The following is a 17283-nucleotide window of genomic DNA, read 5'->3' as shown; positions in this document are numbered from 1 at the left end:
GAAGATTGACACCACTTGACTAGATTCAGTTGTTCATCTTATGCATATTTTGTCCAACTTTATCTAATCTGAAATCAATCTCTATCTGTTTCAATGCATACTCAATGCTTTGCGTTGCATGGTTCTTACTGTGGCTAATTTGCGGATTACAAAGGAAGGCATCAGGGTGTGACAACACGCTCACCTTTTCCTCATGTTCTTGTAGCAGATGTGTGGTGTCACCGCCAGACACCGCACTTGCTAGGTGGTAGCCTTTAGATTGGCCGCGGTCCATTAGTATTCGTCAGACCCGCGTGTCGCCACTGTCAGTGATTGCAGACCGAGCGCCACCACACGGCAGGTCTAGAGAGACGTAATGGCACTCGCCCCAGTTGTACAGCCGACTTTGCCAGAGATGGATCACTGACAACTACGCTCTCATTTGCCGAGACGATAGTTAGCATAGCCTTCAGCTACGTCATTTGCTACGACCTAGCAAGGCGCCATAGCATTTGATATTATTTTATGAAGCATACCTCACACCAGCCTGCGTGAGCTTAAACGCGTGTATTTCGGCCTCCTCTAGCAACACGGTGTTGGCTCTTCTGCCAACACTACATTTTTCAAGATGCAAATTTCGTGCTCCCACAGTTTGCCTCCATTGTCCAGTGACTCCATACGGAGTGAACTGAGGTCTGTAAACCATATCTGTCCTCTTCGTAAAATGTGCACCAAATAGCTACTGGGGTTCGAACACTGAGTTCATCTTTACTAAAACCATTCGCCATATGGATTCCGGTTCAAGACTGCAACTATCCTCTTAGCTTCAGAGAAGTGCCTCTTCAGCTCACTCCCAACCAATCACAGGGCAGACAAGATACACAATTCAGAGTCAAAATAATGTGGAAAAAAATTTAGACTCCCACCTGTGAGCCCAAGATGAAAGAGCCAATGAGATTTACCTTCGCCTAAGACAGAAAGTGCGCCCAAAACCCAATCCTCATGCTAGTGCCAAATTTCCTCTCCCATAAGAATTTAGCCACATACCAACCATGTTATTCTGTGTTGCTTATCTGATCACCAAAGGCCAGAGAATATGCTAGCAGACCCTGACAGCTCTGCCACTTGCATTGTTCCTTCCTGGGCCACACGGAAAAACAGTATTAACTGGCACCTACTCACTCAGCCTCCACTACTGATATCTGAAGTTCATGTCCTACTCCACCTCTACATGCCTGCATGTAAGAGGAGCGTTTAACTGACAGTCCGGCCAAGCACAAACAAGATTCCTGCTACCTGTGAGACCACCATCTACTGCCTACGCAATTCCTGAGAGAAGCTGCACGACACTTAGACACACACCTGCTTGGCATCGCATTGATGCCCATCTGCCAGACAATCAGACTAGGCTGACACCTCACAGATTGGCATATTTTGCATTTTTTCATTCAGTAATGTCATATGGAATAGTGTTCTAGGGTAACTCATCTTTAAGAAAGAAAGACCTCATTGCTCTAAAACGTGCTGGAAGAATAACGTATTGCATTCGCCCATGATCAACTTGCAGACATCTGTTTAAGGAGTTGGGTATTATGACTACTGCTTCACAGTATATGCATTACCTGACGAACTTTGTTATAAATAATACACTGCAGTTCAAAAGGAACAATGATGTACATAATTACAATACTAGAAGGAAAAATGACATTCACTATTCCACATTAAGGTTATCTTTAGCACAAAAAAGTTTGTAGAATGCTGCAACTAATGTACTGGACCACTTACCAACTGAGATAAAATGTCTGACAGACAGCAAAGCAAAATTTGAAACGAAGTGAAAAAGTTTCTCCTTGAGAACTCCTTCTATTCCACAGAAGAATTTCTACTGTTGTAATGTGTAAAAGACGGTGGGCCTCCCCTGACTATCGTCTGTATATTTATTAATAGTAATAAAACAAAATAGAACTTCTAAATATTCAATATGAAGCCATATTTACAAAATAATTTGTGATGTGAATGACTTGTTCCACATGATTATGATTTATCATCCAAATGATCCATTGAACATAAAAGTAGCTAAGTAACATACCTTGGTTATACATGAAGTGAAAACAATTCCACTGATATTTGCCACAAAATAAAGTCATTCTTTATTTCAAGTGGCCAATTAAAAGAACCATATATGGAAAAGTCAGTGCCAAATATGAGATGAAATTTTACAAAACCTTGGAAGTTCCAACAGTCATTTATGGAACAGTGTGTAGGACACTAGCAGAAAAACGACATGAACAATCCAGGCAGTAGAAATTAGATAACTTCAGAAGACACAAGAATCGATCACGTGCAAAATGAAAATTAGGTTAATGAGTGTACTTGAGGACAATATTATGGAAGTGGAAGAGGATGTAGATGAAGATGAAATGGGAGTGATGATACTGTGTGAAGAGATTGACAGAGCACTGAAAGACCTGAGTCGAAACAAGGCCCCAGGAGTAGTCAACATTCCATTAGAACTACTGACAGCCTTGGGAGAGCCAGTCCTGACAAAACTCTACTATCTGGTGAGCAAGAGGTATGAGACAGGCGAAATACTCTCAGACTTCAAGACGAATATAATAATTCCAATCACAAAGAAAGCAGGTGTTGACAGATGTCAACATGTAAAGTAATCATTATGTGCTCATAACCTTATTTCCAGCCACTGTATCGTAATAAACCACCAACATGTTTTGGAGAGATCATTAGAGAAGTGTATCACTGAAACTACATATTTTCGTTATATGCATATATAAATATGAAGAACCTCAATTACAGCCTGTTAACTTCTAAGTGGTGTTCCCTTCTGATGTTAATCGCTGGCGAGTGAAGGCAAGTGTTATCACAAAGTTAATGCGTTTTTAGCTTTTGCGGCATGGTGTTTTTCCCTTCATCTCGTATATTCGTGAACTTGTCTCTTCCTTCCAGTAATTGAGGACAGAGTGTATAGAATTTGCCACATTCGTTTCGAGACAGATACAGCTCATTTACATGCATCTTTTAACTGCAAAAGCCGCACTGCAGCACTCATCCCCAAGCACAGAGACATTGTGGTATCCATCCCATACTTGGAGGTTGAAATGTAACCTACTTCATACATAAAATAGATTCTAATCTAACATAACCTAACCTCGTCGACCCCGTCAGAAACTGATGAATGAGATTGGACGCACAGTGACCAAGATGTAGGACAATTTTACCAGGCAACTTTTGACGACGGCGTCTGACGACGGTTATCGGTCCCACTGTGAACACAGCCTTCGTTTAGCAATTAGGAGAAAGGCATAACGATGACGTAATGCCAGGTGCTGGAATTGGGTTCGACTCTGGCTGCGAAGAATGGGTGAAAGCGGAACTGTTAACGGAACAGTTAAGGTCCGAAGTTCCACAGGAATTTAGCAACTACGTTAGAATGGATGTGCTTTGTCGATGGTACATGACAGGATCCGTGCATGTGACAGAACAGTGAGGAACGCTATTTCGTAACAGTGGGACAGCGAAGATGCAAAACGACGTTTACAGCACTCACTGGTCACGGCCAGTACAACTGCTCTGATCCTTGTGGCTATTCTCACAACACTACCCTTCCTGACACGCTGAAATAGTAAAAAAGGTGCAATCACATCAAATAAATGCTGTACTTTCACATATTAACGCGATACATACACATCTAAAGTAAAATTAGACGCACATTTACGTAAAACATGTAAACTCTGATTCAACATGTGTAGATGTACTTTATTGTGGTACGGAGTATCTAGAGGATCACACAGACAACTTTCCTTGCCATATGCATCTATAAGCATGCTTATAATTTCCTTCTTTCATTCCATTTCTACAATCAAAGCTATCATTGTGTGTACAACTTTTGTGAACGGCAGTTAAGGGGCTCCGGAACGCCCTATACTTGCAATGTTAAAATAACGCTTATAAATTACATCTTTCCTCACAAAGTATTTGAGGTAGGAAGTTGAACTTTTTACAGATTATTTATTGGAATATGGGCTACAACTTAACACAGGGATTTTACAACATTTTAGTTCAGTTATTAAAGATGATTTTTTTTAATTGTAATGAAAATTCCCAACATTTTTTTGCAATTTTTTATTTATATATTCAAAAATATACAGTTTTTTGGAAAAAGGCTGTGTTAAATTATGCAGAAGGTACTTGTAACATTTACTGAAAGTTTGAAACAAATATGTTTGGAAGATCCTTAGAAAACATGTAATTAGTATGAGAAAATAAAAGTTTTGGGAATCGAGCGACAAAGATTGGATTAACTTTTTAGTGGATTCCAGGTCCATAGGATGGATTATCTTCATCCTCTGCAAACTCCTCCTCCAGCTTCCTCTTGTTCCTCCTCCTGTTTACTCTTGCTTGTATTTCTAGACTCTTTACAGCCCTGTCTGCAGCCCGAAGGCGTTCCTTGTCTAAAGCAAGCATCGCTCGTTGTTGTGTTCGTAGATTTTGCTACCATTTTCTTCAGTTGCAGTTACTGCAACACTGTTCCAAAAGGTGGTCATGTGTGAACACTTATCACATTTCAGTTGTATTTCACTAGCAAGTCCTACGTGCTTTATTATGGAGAGTTCCAGACCAACTTCACCACAATGAATACATCTTACACAGTTTGAAAAAAATTCCTTTGAGAACCGACATATCAAATATTTCATTCACATCCGATTCGCCCATAAAACATTCATAGTTTTCACTCATTGAACCAAGCTTCTTCTGTGAAGTATTTTCTTTCCCACTTTGACTGCTATGGGCAGGTGAACTTGAGAGGTTAGGTTCACTCACTTGGTTATTGCACAGTCTAATATAACAGTCGCGACACTCACTGCTGTAAAAGTTGTTGCCGTTTGACAGATGGAGCGACACTAGCGCTCCAAGCGGTAGGTAAGGTGAACGTCAGACGCGTCGTAAGCATAATGTTTGTTTACATCCATTTCCTACGTAATTTCCGCATTATTTGAGTTATTTTCTTGCCTCCAAGGGTTTGTGTGGTATCAGAAGGCATATATGTTTCTAAAAATGATTCTAAAATAAGCGCCAGCACGGACAAAAATCATGAATAGAGTGGCAAGCTACAACACATTCGTGAAGAAACACTTGTGACATTGGACAGAATTGCAGCTTACCACGTTCATATCAAAAGAATATAAACACACAGATTCACATGTCAGAAGCACAGACATGTACCTCTACTTGCAAAAACGATCGACAGCTCGTTTATCGTTCTGTAGGCCTACTGCGTTTGTTTGTCATTTTCGCCTGTTGCCACAAGTACGACCTTCATCTTTTTATTATTCTAAGTGGGACAAGCAACTGCCAAATAGTGGGAAGAATATGCTGAAAACACTATAATGAGCTGATTACACTACATTTCACGAAAAACCAAATATTTGTATAATTTTCAAACAATCTGTCAGTGAAGAAGGTGCTGACAAAATAATGTCATCACACGAAAGAAGCAAGGGAAATTAAGTGACTAACAACAGAAGTGAACGAAATACATACCAAAGAAATCAGCAGCCCAAATGAGCCAACTTCTTCAGTTTCTTATTTGCTTTCTTGTTGTTAGAAACTACGTCTTGATTCCAATATTTCAGCCTGTAAACGAGTCTCACTTTAACAAATAACTTGATTAACAGCAGCTTAGTTTCTTCACAACATCCAGGAGGAAAACTTGGGACAGCCATCAACAAGTTCACATATAATTCACCACAGTTTTTCTTGTGAGAATGTTCATCAAAAACTGAAGCCATCTGATTTTCACAATCCCTAAAAAATAAACAAATATTTTCACTGCAAATAACCAAGCTTCCAAAATTGTCTTCGTAACTTTTGAAATGGCAATAAAATTTGTCATTTGCATCTAAGTCCTGGCTGTTGTCTACAAGTAGATTCCTGCACTTGACACAATTATGTAAAGAAAAAAGTTTCTTCAAGATGTAACCAAACACATATCTCATACTGTTTTGTTCTCCAAGGTCTGCTGGAACTTCCACATTTGGTAGCTTTGTTGCAGAACTTGTATCACTACTGCATAACAACTGTGAGACCTTTAATGTTTGAGCAGATTTCATGTCCAGTATTGCCTGACCCCAGTCAATTCCTTCACAATTACTGCTTGCCACATTAGAAGAATTTATCAGTTTGCTTAGTGTACAGTTGTTAAATGCAGCACAAAACTGCCTTGGAGATGGGTTGCTGCAAAAACCACCTCTCTGCCTTATAGTTGAAAAAAAGTTTTCCAATGTGTCTTGGTTAATTTTACGTGAGAATAAGTACAATTTTGTTCCAGTCAGTACCTCGGCAGCAAGCATTTCCAAAGCACATATATTGCTTAGAAGCCCCTTTACACATTTTATCCTCAGGGAGTAATCTTTTCCATCAGAGCCTACAAATTTCCAAGAGTGAATCCATGGCTTCATCACATGTAGAACATCCAGATGCTCTGAATCACTCCTAATACAGTTCCTTAGATGCACAGGCCCTTTCACACTGTATGTATTAAAGATATCAAAAATGTCATTAACTTTCTGACAAAAGTCTGAAGTGCCAGTTGCAGATAATGGCATACTACCACAAAACACAAGTGTGTCAATACCAGCTGCCACTGTATAGCTTAACACACGAACTGCAGTACCCACTTTCATTTTTGAAAAAGCTGGCAGTTCGACAGCTTTTTTAGTCAGCTTGGGAGCTAACTTGTATTTCCTGTGCAAGTCATTTGAATAGAGCTGAGAAATGTCCTTCCAAGAAGCAGTACCAACCAAACCATCATTTGATGTATGAATTATGTCATACCTAAATAGGTTGTTTCTGATGCTCTTAAACAAATGTGGGGTGTCATAGAAGAAATAGATCTTCTGCTCCTCATATACCAAACTTGGATTGTCTTGTGTAATTCCCAGTCTCTTTCTCCAGTCCACAAAATTTGAACCCTGATCAGTCACACAGGTCTTCACAACCAAGCCAATTTCCTTAAGTCTTTTGACTACTTCATAAAATATAGCAGTCAAATGAATAGCTCCCACTGTTCCTTTGCAAAAACAGTAAAGCAATGGTTGTTTGAAACATGAAAAAATGCCATTAATCATTATCACCAACACACTGTTGGCAATTTTAGCTGTGCGTGTAAACCCCAAGTCCTCAAAACCAATAACAGTGTCAGAAGTGCTGTCATATGTCAAATTTGCCATTAGCGACATTTCATCCAATGACATATTCACAAGTTTATCATTAGCAGAAAAATGTTGCACCTTTTGCTTTAAAAGATGGAATATATTGTCACTTATCCCACATTTTATTTGTATGCCTTCCACATACCTTTGTAGTGTACGCACTGATGGAAGCATAAAACATTCTGATAAAAACCTGTATGCCTGAGTGTTGTAATATAGTAAATTTAGAGCAAACAGCTTATTTTCGTCTTTCCATCTTGCAGCACGTTTCTCTTTCAATGGCATGCTAATCTGGCTTAACAACAAGTCAAGGGCATCTTTTTTTAAATATCGGGATCCTATAGTCTTTAACATTCGTTTGTCCTTGTTCACTTGCTCCTTCTGATACAATTTCTGTCGCTGTCTGTAGGCACTTTCCTTGTCCCGTAATAGTTTCGCTCGTAGTCTAGCGATTTGCACATTCTGACACTTCACACGCTTTTGCAAGACACGAACAGCTGCACTTAATCTAACCACTTCATTGTCAAAGCAGGTCTGTGTTGACGATTCACACGAATCTGGCACTGATACATGGTGAGCTGAACCAGCTGCTTCTGTGTCATAGGACTGTTTTACTGCTTTAGATTGACTGTCGAATCTTTGTGGCAGTTTCCTCTTCATCGTCAGCTGAGGTGGCTTATTTGGAATGTCAAACAGGGTGGGTACTGCATTCCACACGAGTTTGTTGTTGTCTGCGTTCATGAACTGGTTTTGTTCGAAATGTAGCGAACAAAACCTAATATTACTATACAGGTACACTGGGTCTTTCTTCATGAGGTCTTCTCGCCTGCTATTAACAAGCCATTTTCTGCTCCTAAAACGAAACATTCATCATTTATACACATATAGTTTGCAAGTGAATCCTGACGATACAGTTTAGTAACATGATGGTTATACCTCTCAGGATCCTTAGGAAACCTAAAAAAAGACAGCTTTGGTGTCTTCTTTCTGTTGTTGGTGCAATTTATTGCGCTACAAACGCTCCCGCCAGTAAAAGCCATTGTAAAAATCAAAATAAACAACCACTATTCTCCTTCACGATCGCGCCGAACTCACAGTGTAACCTACCAGCCGCTTGGGGCGCTGCTGGCGCTGTAGGCAACAAAATCGAGGCGAAGTGTCGCGACTGTTATATTAGACTGTGGTTATTGTCTTTATTGTTTACAGTAATAACACATACCTTTGGCTTTCCAACATTTCTACTTTTCTTAAAAGCCTTCAGAGGATTTCTAATAACTTTACTTTTACTCATTATTATACTTCAACAAAACAGAGACTCAAGAAATAGAATTAATTATGAATATTTTCGAGATAACGACAGAGTAAATAAACATGAAACAATCGACAATCACACCAGCGATATATAGTGAACCATCACAGATTAGCCACAACACATACTTTATCTCACATCACTAAAATGTACCTGATGAACACGGACGTTAATAATAACACCATTTGACAGCAGTTTAACAGCGCCACAGTGGGTCACGCCCATGTAGAACAAATTTCAAAAAAAATTTAAAAATAGTTGTGGTCTTCGGAATTGAATAAATTATATATCTATTAAAAGGTAATAGTCTGCAGATTCAGAAAACGCAAAAAAGTAAAAATTGAACTTTTCAAGATTTTGAGCCTTTCCGGAGCCCCTTAAAAATAAGAAATGTCTCATTTGTTTTATTACTCTGTTAATAAAAAATTACTCTGTGAAAGACTTGTAGAATATTTCGCGCAACAGCCAAATGTGTCCTCAAGAGCTTACGTATTAATCATCTGCTGACCACGTGTGAAAGCAATAACAGGCAGAAAGCCCGCTGGAAATGCTGCTTTGTGCGCATGTATGGCAACACCGCATCTACTGCACATGCGGGAATGCAAACGAGAAAAGAACCGCTCCTACTTCTGCCCGGCGGATGCACCGTGTGCTAAAATCGTAACTTCACCCATTTTGGCCGCTAGGTGGCAGGCCGCCCATACCTGTGTTGTACATCTTAGGTGTATCGTGTTGTAATGCCAAAACCTGCACTGTAACATTCGTACCCGCTCGTATGGTTTCAGTTGACGTCGTATAGAAAGTTGTGCAAATACGTAGAATTTTTGGCGCCTTGTGTGAACGGTAGCTCAGGATGCCACTACAGAAAGCCACATTAGTTACTTGTGTGAACCCGGCTTAAATTTTGACAAAGCCATTCAGCGGCACACGGCAGCTCTGCCATAGCCCTCATACCACTTGCTCTTTTGTTGCATATGGAAATGAGTTTGGGGAGATATTTTAATGATTACAGTATGCGCTTGACTTTGCCAAATATTGCTACCAAATCGACGCATATTGTAATATGTTTAGAGAACGAGTATTGTGACAGCAGTAATCGAGCTTCGGTCATCTATCAGTAGACCACCTAGTCTATGGTGTAGATCTTTGAGGCGTACATACAAGTTGTTTGAAGAATGTGGTCTTTTTTCTAGTGCTTTGGCGTGTTTGTTTTGAAACTTAAAGCAGACGGTGGGAAGATGAACAAGAGCTGTAGTTGATAGGGAAGACGTCTCACACTTCGAGTTAACGATTTTCTAATTAATCACACAATATATAAAAATGTTATGTGGCAAATGTTGTCACTCCACAGTTAGAATATGTGGGGCGTGTGGAATAGCATTACACAGTTCGAAGAAAACAGTTTTCTTGTCGTCGCTCAGGAACTTAACAGTAACTAAAATATTAAAAGACGCCGAACTAAGTACAGTAAGTGGTCGCAAAAATCCTCTTTGGCGGAAACATCAGTTCAGTATCCAGAAAGGACCCGGCTTAAAGGATTTTTTGCAAGGAAATCTGCCAAGTGATGCACAGAGAGTAGCAATTACGGAACTCCCATACGTTGCCACAGAACATTTCAGTGGACGTGGAAGGAAGGGTAAGATACTCATATGTAAAGTTCTCCTTTTGGTTGGTGCGTGTGTTTTGCTTGCTTGCAGAGGAGAAGATGGTTCGTAATAAGAGATCACGAATGTGCACTCAAGTACGATATTATTAGCAATTTGAAGTTATTGGCAATATCTTATGTGGTTGTATTATTGTTGCCAAGTGTCTTTACTATTGTTAACATGTCGTACTGACGGGATTCTGTACACTTCAAATCTACATACACTATGTGATCAAAAGTATCCTGACCTGGCTGAAAATGACTTACAAGTTGGGGGTGCCCTCCATCGGTAATGCTGGAATTCAATATGGTGTTGGCCTACCCTTAGCCTTGACGATAGGCAGGCATACCTTCAATCAGGTGCTGGAAGGTTTCATGGGTAATAGCAGTCCATTCTGCATGGAGTGCTGCACTGAGAAGAGGTATCAATGTTGGTCACTGATGCCTGGCTTGAAGTCGGCACTCCAAAACATCCAAAAGGCGTTCTATAGGATTCAGGTCAGGACTCTGTGCAGGACAGTTGGTTACAGGGATGTTGCTGTTGTGTAACCACTCTTCCACAGGTCGTGCATTATGACCAGGTGCTAGATCGCGTTGAAAGATGAAATTGCCATCCCCGAATTGCTCTTTAACAGCGGGAAGCAAGAAGGAGCTTAAAACATCAATGTAGGTCTGTGCTGTGATAGTGCCACGCAAAACACCCCAAGAGGTGCAAGCCCACATGACCACACCATAACGCCACCACCACCGAATTTTACTGTTGGCACTACACACGCTGGCAGATGACGTTCACCGGGGATTCGCCACACCCACAACCTGCCTCCTGCCACATTGTGTACCGTGATTCGTCACCCCACACAACGTTTTTCCACTGTCCAATCGTCCAATGTTTGCGCTCCTTACACCAAGCGAGGCGTCATTTGGAATTTACCGGCGTGATGTGTGGCTTGTGAGCAGCTGCTCGACCATGAAATCAAAGTTTTCTCACCTCCCACTTAACTGACATAGTACTTGCAGTGGATCCTGATGCAGTTTGGAATTCCTGTTTGATGGTCTGGATAGATGTCTGTCTATTACACATTATGACCCTCTTCAACTGTCAGCAGTCTCTGTCAGTCAGCAGTCGTGACCGGCCTGTACGCTTTTGTGCTGTACGTGTCCCTTCATGTTCCACTTCACTATCACATTGGAAACAGTGGACCTAGGGATGTTTAGGAGTGTGGAAATATCGCGTACAGACACAAGTGACACCCAATCACCTGACCACGTTTGAAGTCCATGAGTTCCATGGACTGCTCCATTCTGCTCTCTCGCGATGTCTGGTGACTACTGAGGTTATTGGTATGGGGTGCCTGGCAGTAGGTGGCAGCAGAATGCACTCAATATGAAAAACATATGTTTTTGGGGGTGTCCCAAATAAACACATTAGTCAAAGTAGTTCATATGTACACCTCAAAGAAGTATACCATGTGTACTGGTAGATGACCAAAGCATATTAAATGTGGGAAGAATGGTTACTTAAATCCCTTTATATGTGTTGTACTTAGTCTAATGTTGTCTTGACGTCCCTGGGGAGAGGGGGGGGGGGGCTAAAGAGTACCTCTAAGTCTTCCTTTAATACTACTTCCTGAAATATTGTTTAAGCAAGGTTTCAAGGGTAATTTTTGTCTATCTTTAAGAATACCAATTCAGGTTTTTCATCATTTCCGTAACACAATCACATTAGCCAAAAATATGATCTTTTATGCCACCATTCTTTGCATGCATTCAGTATCCCTTGTTGGTCCTACTTCAGCAATATTCAAAGCTGGGATACACAAGTGATTTGTAAGCAGTCTTCTTTGTAGACTGACTGCACTTTCCCATTGTTTTGCCAATGAACTGAAGCCTACCACTGCCTTAGCTATGATTGAGCCCATTTGATATTTCTCAAAATTATTACACCTAGGTATTTGTATGAACTAACTGATTCTAACTGCAAATCATCGATATTATAGTCATAGAATACTACAATTTTTTATTTTGTGAAGTGCATAAGTTTACATTTCTGTACACTTAACAAAAGTTGCAAATTTTTACACTTTTTGAAATCTTATTAGGATCTGATTGAAAGTGACTGAGTTCAAAGCATCCCTAAACAACACTGAAGCTCACATAGTATTAGTCACAGAAAGCCAGTCAAAACCTGAAGTTGACTGTAGTGAGATCTTAGGGAAAATTTAAGTGTATACCGAAAGGATAGGGAAACAGGAAATGGATTTGTCGCAGTAGACAAGAAACTCAAATCCACATAGATAGAAATTGGAGCTGCATATGAGATTTTTTGGCCAATACTCAGAATTGAGGGTGGGTGATGATTACAGTTGGCTGATCCTGTCGTCGACCAGATTCTCCTACTGGTGTAACCAAAACTTTAGAGAAAACCTCAGTTCACTTGTACATAAGTTACCTAATGATACTGTAATCACTGGAAGAGACTTTAATCATCTAACAATCAATTGGGATAATTATGTTTTTGATAATGATTGGGATAACAAAACATCTTGTGAAATCCATTTGTTATAGAACCTTAGAACATATTCTGAACTCAGACATAATTAGGTATCTCAAACAGAACTAGCCTACCTCCTCCATGCCAGCCAACATGAATATGTTCTAGGTAACTTTTACAGAAGGAATGAAGTAGTGGTTCATAAGAATCTTTGTCACATTCACCACTTACAAAACTGTAACTTTCCCAGTTGAATGTTGGATCATTAAAGCCTGAGTTTTACCCGAACAAGCATGCATATTGCTTCAGTTTCTGTTCCTGTGGACTTAAGTTCCTTGTCGACTGTGATAAATGGACAATTTCCATTTCCCGTTGGCGAATGCTTTCATTATATGCGTAGTTTTGCCCCAAAAATCTCACTGCTGTAAATTTCAGTGTTAGCCAGCTTTCTGTTTGTAGAATTATATGAGCTCCAATATTGTTTTTGAAACAGCATCGAACACTGGGACATTATTGCAAAAGCTTTGGCAGTTGACCTCTAAGACTCATTGTTTCATCAGTGGGCATATTGTCTTTGAATCTATCTCTAATACAAAGGGGTCTCCTACAGCTGCCATTACCTTGAATGGACAGAGCTTGCTTACAGTACAGACACATTTAGTCACTTGAGTAGCAGCCTCTGATGTATACTAGTGAATTTTTCCTCGACCTGGTGTTTGACATTTCTTGTCATATGTTTTCTGAGTAAGTGCTACAGTCTTTTCATTTTTATTGTATTATTATTCTTATTACAAACTCTTGTGGGCATAGTACACTGACATTCCACAGTTACAGCGAGCGACTCACAATTATAAGCACACCCAGCTTGTCTGGCACACAGTTTTAATTTTGAATTCTCTGTTGTTTAAATGGATATTTTCTGCATTAAAAAATGAAGCATTATCCAGCTGAAGTTTAGCTTCACCACCAAATTTTCTATATGAGCATGGTCATAGTTGAAGTGGTACAGAGACCTTGGTCTTTCTCTATCAACCTGTTGTTGTCCTGTTGCCTTCAGTCCAAGGACTGATTTGATGCAGCTCTCCATGCTAGTCTCTCCATGTACCTCTGCATAACTACTGCAAGAATCCATTTCAAAACTTAAGCCTTTCATGTAAATAGACTCTATTGAACCTTAATTATTTGGTTTCATTAATATTTGTTTAATTGTGGAAACAGTGCTATGATTCAATGTCAAGGAAGCATCAGTAGTTTTTTACATGTAGAGTGCTGGAAATGTTGAATATTTTTGTTTTAAAATATTTTTATATGTTTCCTAAAATGGAAATGAAGTGTCTTATATTCAAACAAAAATGGTGCTGAAATAATATTTCACTGTTACTTATGTTTTCTTGGAATGAGTTAAATTTTGAATTTTTTTTATTTTTCTTTCAGTATACTTTGATGTCTATGGATGCCAGATGAACGTGAATGACACTGAAATAATTTGGTCAGTTCTAAAGGATGTTGGATTTACAAAAACAGATAGTCTCACAGATGCAGATGTAGTCCTTGTAGTAACATGTTCCATCCGTGAAGGAGCTGAAACTAAGATCTGGAATAAATTACAATACCTAAAAGGTATTAATAATACAAGAATGAAAACGAAGGAGAAACCACCAATGAAAATAGGAATACTAGGTAACATTATGTTTACTCTTTTTTTTCCCCTAAAGTTTTATGGCTGCAGTATTAAATCCTAGATTATACAGTTTACATATTTTGTTTTTGCTCCTCTATCTTGTTTCCAACAGTAAAATTTGTCACTTACAACATTTTTTTGCTTCAATTTTACACATTTAGTCCATATATTATTCCTAGTGTAAGATGATCAGACTGTTATTATCAATAGTTCAATATACACTGTGCATTTTTTAATATGAAGATATCAGTAGGGAACTGCTAATACTAAGATGCTAAATTTTATGATCTATTTTATTATTTTTTATCTTAGGGTGAGTGTCAGAGTTGCCCATTATTGTCTCAAACATCACATAATTAAATACTCAAGAAACTGAAACTAGGGGTCAGTTGCAAACAGTAAGGAAGAATCTATACTGTTACGCTGTCACAAACATTTTTGGTGTGGGAATGAAAAATTCCATTAGAGAACTGATACTGAATGATGTAACACAAAGTATAGCATATTGGATTCAAATTTGAGAAAAAGGGGGGGGGGGGGGGGGTTTCAGACATCTATCTGGTCATCCTTATGTCACATTTTCAGTTCTAGTGAACTGGTTTTCAGCTGAAGCTGTAATGAAGGGATAGATATGGGCTCATAATTGTAAAACCACAATGGAACGGTACAAGACAATGTTATTTGTGATTGGCACACTTTATACACAATTGCTATTTGCTATTCTTTTACACAAAATTCTAAGTAAACCACATTAATGCACCACTGCTCACTTAAAACTCATTCTTAACTATGGAAAAATTAAGAGGTAACTTCACTCACTGCTGAGAACACTCACACCATTCTGATCAACTGAGTTTTGTGACACTGTGTTCTAGAGAATTTTATGTGCAAATGTGTTAATTGTTTGCAGTGGCGATTATGACATTAATTTCATGAAGGTTACTATAAACAGTAGCTTAATGAGTGTCACCCACTGTTAAATCACATAAGTTGGCAGTAGTTTCAATGACAGTGTCTACCGACAAGTACTCGTCAACACCCACGCAGTACAGGTGAACACCACTTTAGCAAATGAAAAGAAATATAACATCATATACTGCTTTAAGTTAGAGCTTGATAGTTGTTAACCATTATTTGAATTCTGAAGGAGTAAACTTTTGTTGAATGTGTTTTGTCATACAACTGTTTTGTTACACCAGTAGCCACTTGAGATTTATGGATATGTGCACACCTACAAAAGTGAGAACTAGGAGATTTTCACCATCACAAGTTGTATAGGTTAAATACCATCTTTTGCGATTGTAATGAATGTTTTATTAAGACTAAATGTGTTTCGCTTTCTTCTAAAGAATCTTCAGTGGTCACTGTAACAATGTAGTTTTCTCCTCTTATAATTTTGTTTGCTAGGACTCTTATTGTTACTCATAGTTTTTTGTTGTTTATGTCATTCTTCCTGTTCTTCCACATGTATATGTTAGACTTTAGCAAACAGCTAAGGTGCTTTAGAATGAAGCGAAGCATTTTTGGTCTTAATAAGACTTTCATTACAATTGCAAAAGAAGGCATTTAAACTTTACAACTTGTGAATTTAATTTTGCATTTTTTCAGTATGTAGGTACCATATTGTATTTAATTTTTCAAGGATGATGCCATTTTTAAAGGTTTTACTTCATTTTGTACATGTTTGCATTTAATGCCCATGTATGATAAAACAATTCATTTTTTTAAACGTCGGCAAGGGTGAGGAATGCGAGTACCTCTAGGAGAAACACAACAATGTTGCTGAAGAATATATTTGTACATATTGAATATAGTGCTGGGTATTAATCAGTTAATCATAACTATCGTGGTAATTGATTATGGATATACCAATATTTCTTTCAGGTCAGTTAATGTTACATAATCAATTATCCTTCTGATTAATTATTTTAATTTTCCCTTTTTTGCTTTAAACCCTGCTGAATGTTTTGCCAACATCAGCTATCTAGCAGTAGTCAATACACATGCAAAAATCTGTGTGCCATATGTTTCCGCTTGCAACAAATCACCACCAATCTTGTGCGTTGACAAAATGCAGTTGTCGGCCATCCTCAGTTCATATAGGCAGCTAGCAGAAGTCTGCTGGCCTCATGCAGAGAGTGCAAGAAGAGCTCACAATTTGCAGCACTGATCCCAGAGTTGATCGAGCTCCTTTTGTTTGAAGCTGAGTTGAGGATCTCGACCAAAAGCTTCTTCAACTCTGTGGTGGTCTTGGCTGAAGATTTCTAGATCCGCATTATTGGTTATGGGGTTGTAAGACTCCCCTACTTAGGGGTGCACTACGCAAAGGAAACAGCTACTCAGGTAGCAGAATATTTGTGGAGTGCACATGGAGGTTTTTTAGGCTAGGTGGTAGTTTGATGTACTCTGCTCAACACTTGACAGTTGGACACACAGCAGACTAAATTCAGAGTAAAGACACTGTAATTGTGAAAATTTTATGAGCAAACTGAAAGTATTCATTATATAGTTATTGAATTAACTGCCCTCCAGTAAATTGGTGGCACTCAAATTATTCTCGAATCCTAGAGCCAGCTGAAACCCAAAGTAGAAAGCTCTGAGATATTTAGCGAGTCACGGTGCATTTATTGAAGGGACAAATTAGACACCATTGCAGTCTACAAAAATATTGTCTCTAATGAGTTTGATTTTGATTGTGACTGGGAAGTTATCTGGATGTGTATCTGATTCCACCATGACTGTTTTAGAGTCCTCTAAAGAAAGTCTATACTGAATAGTGCAGAAACACCCAGATCATGCAGTATTAGTTGGAGGCGTCTTTGACCTACTGAGTATATGTAAAATCAGCTAGCTGGTTGAAGGCTTCTATCCACTCACTCATTGACCAGTCTGCTGTGGCAATAGAAGATAGCAGAAGGAAAGCTGAAGTTTTAAATTATACTTTCAAGA

At 38.9% G+C, this 17283-nt stretch overlaps 1 protein-coding gene across 2 annotated transcripts in view; it reads left to right on the top strand.

Moving 5' to 3' along the window:
* Positions 1–9724: 9724 nt before the first annotated feature.
* Positions 9725–17283, top strand: part of LOC124776969 (CDK5RAP1-like protein) — a 125701-nt gene continuing 118142 nt past the window's right edge. For both annotated transcript variants that reach the window (XR_007015669.1, XM_047252210.1), the window contains exons 1-2: positions 9725–10153; positions 14088–14333. Coding sequence is in view for 1 of the 2 variants with exons in the window: in XM_047252210.1 (XP_047108166.1) it covers positions 9838–10153; positions 14088–14333 (562 nt within the window). In the remaining variant the exon portion in view is untranslated. The remainder of the gene's footprint in view (positions 10154–14087; positions 14334–17283) is intronic.

The sequence above is a fragment of the Schistocerca piceifrons genome, chromosome 2 (assembly GCF_021461385.2).
Source record: "Schistocerca piceifrons isolate TAMUIC-IGC-003096 chromosome 2, iqSchPice1.1, whole genome shotgun sequence".
Classification (NCBI taxonomy): domain Eukaryota; kingdom Metazoa; phylum Arthropoda; class Insecta; order Orthoptera; family Acrididae; genus Schistocerca; species Schistocerca piceifrons.
This window is presented reverse-complemented; position numbering and strand designations above follow the sequence as displayed.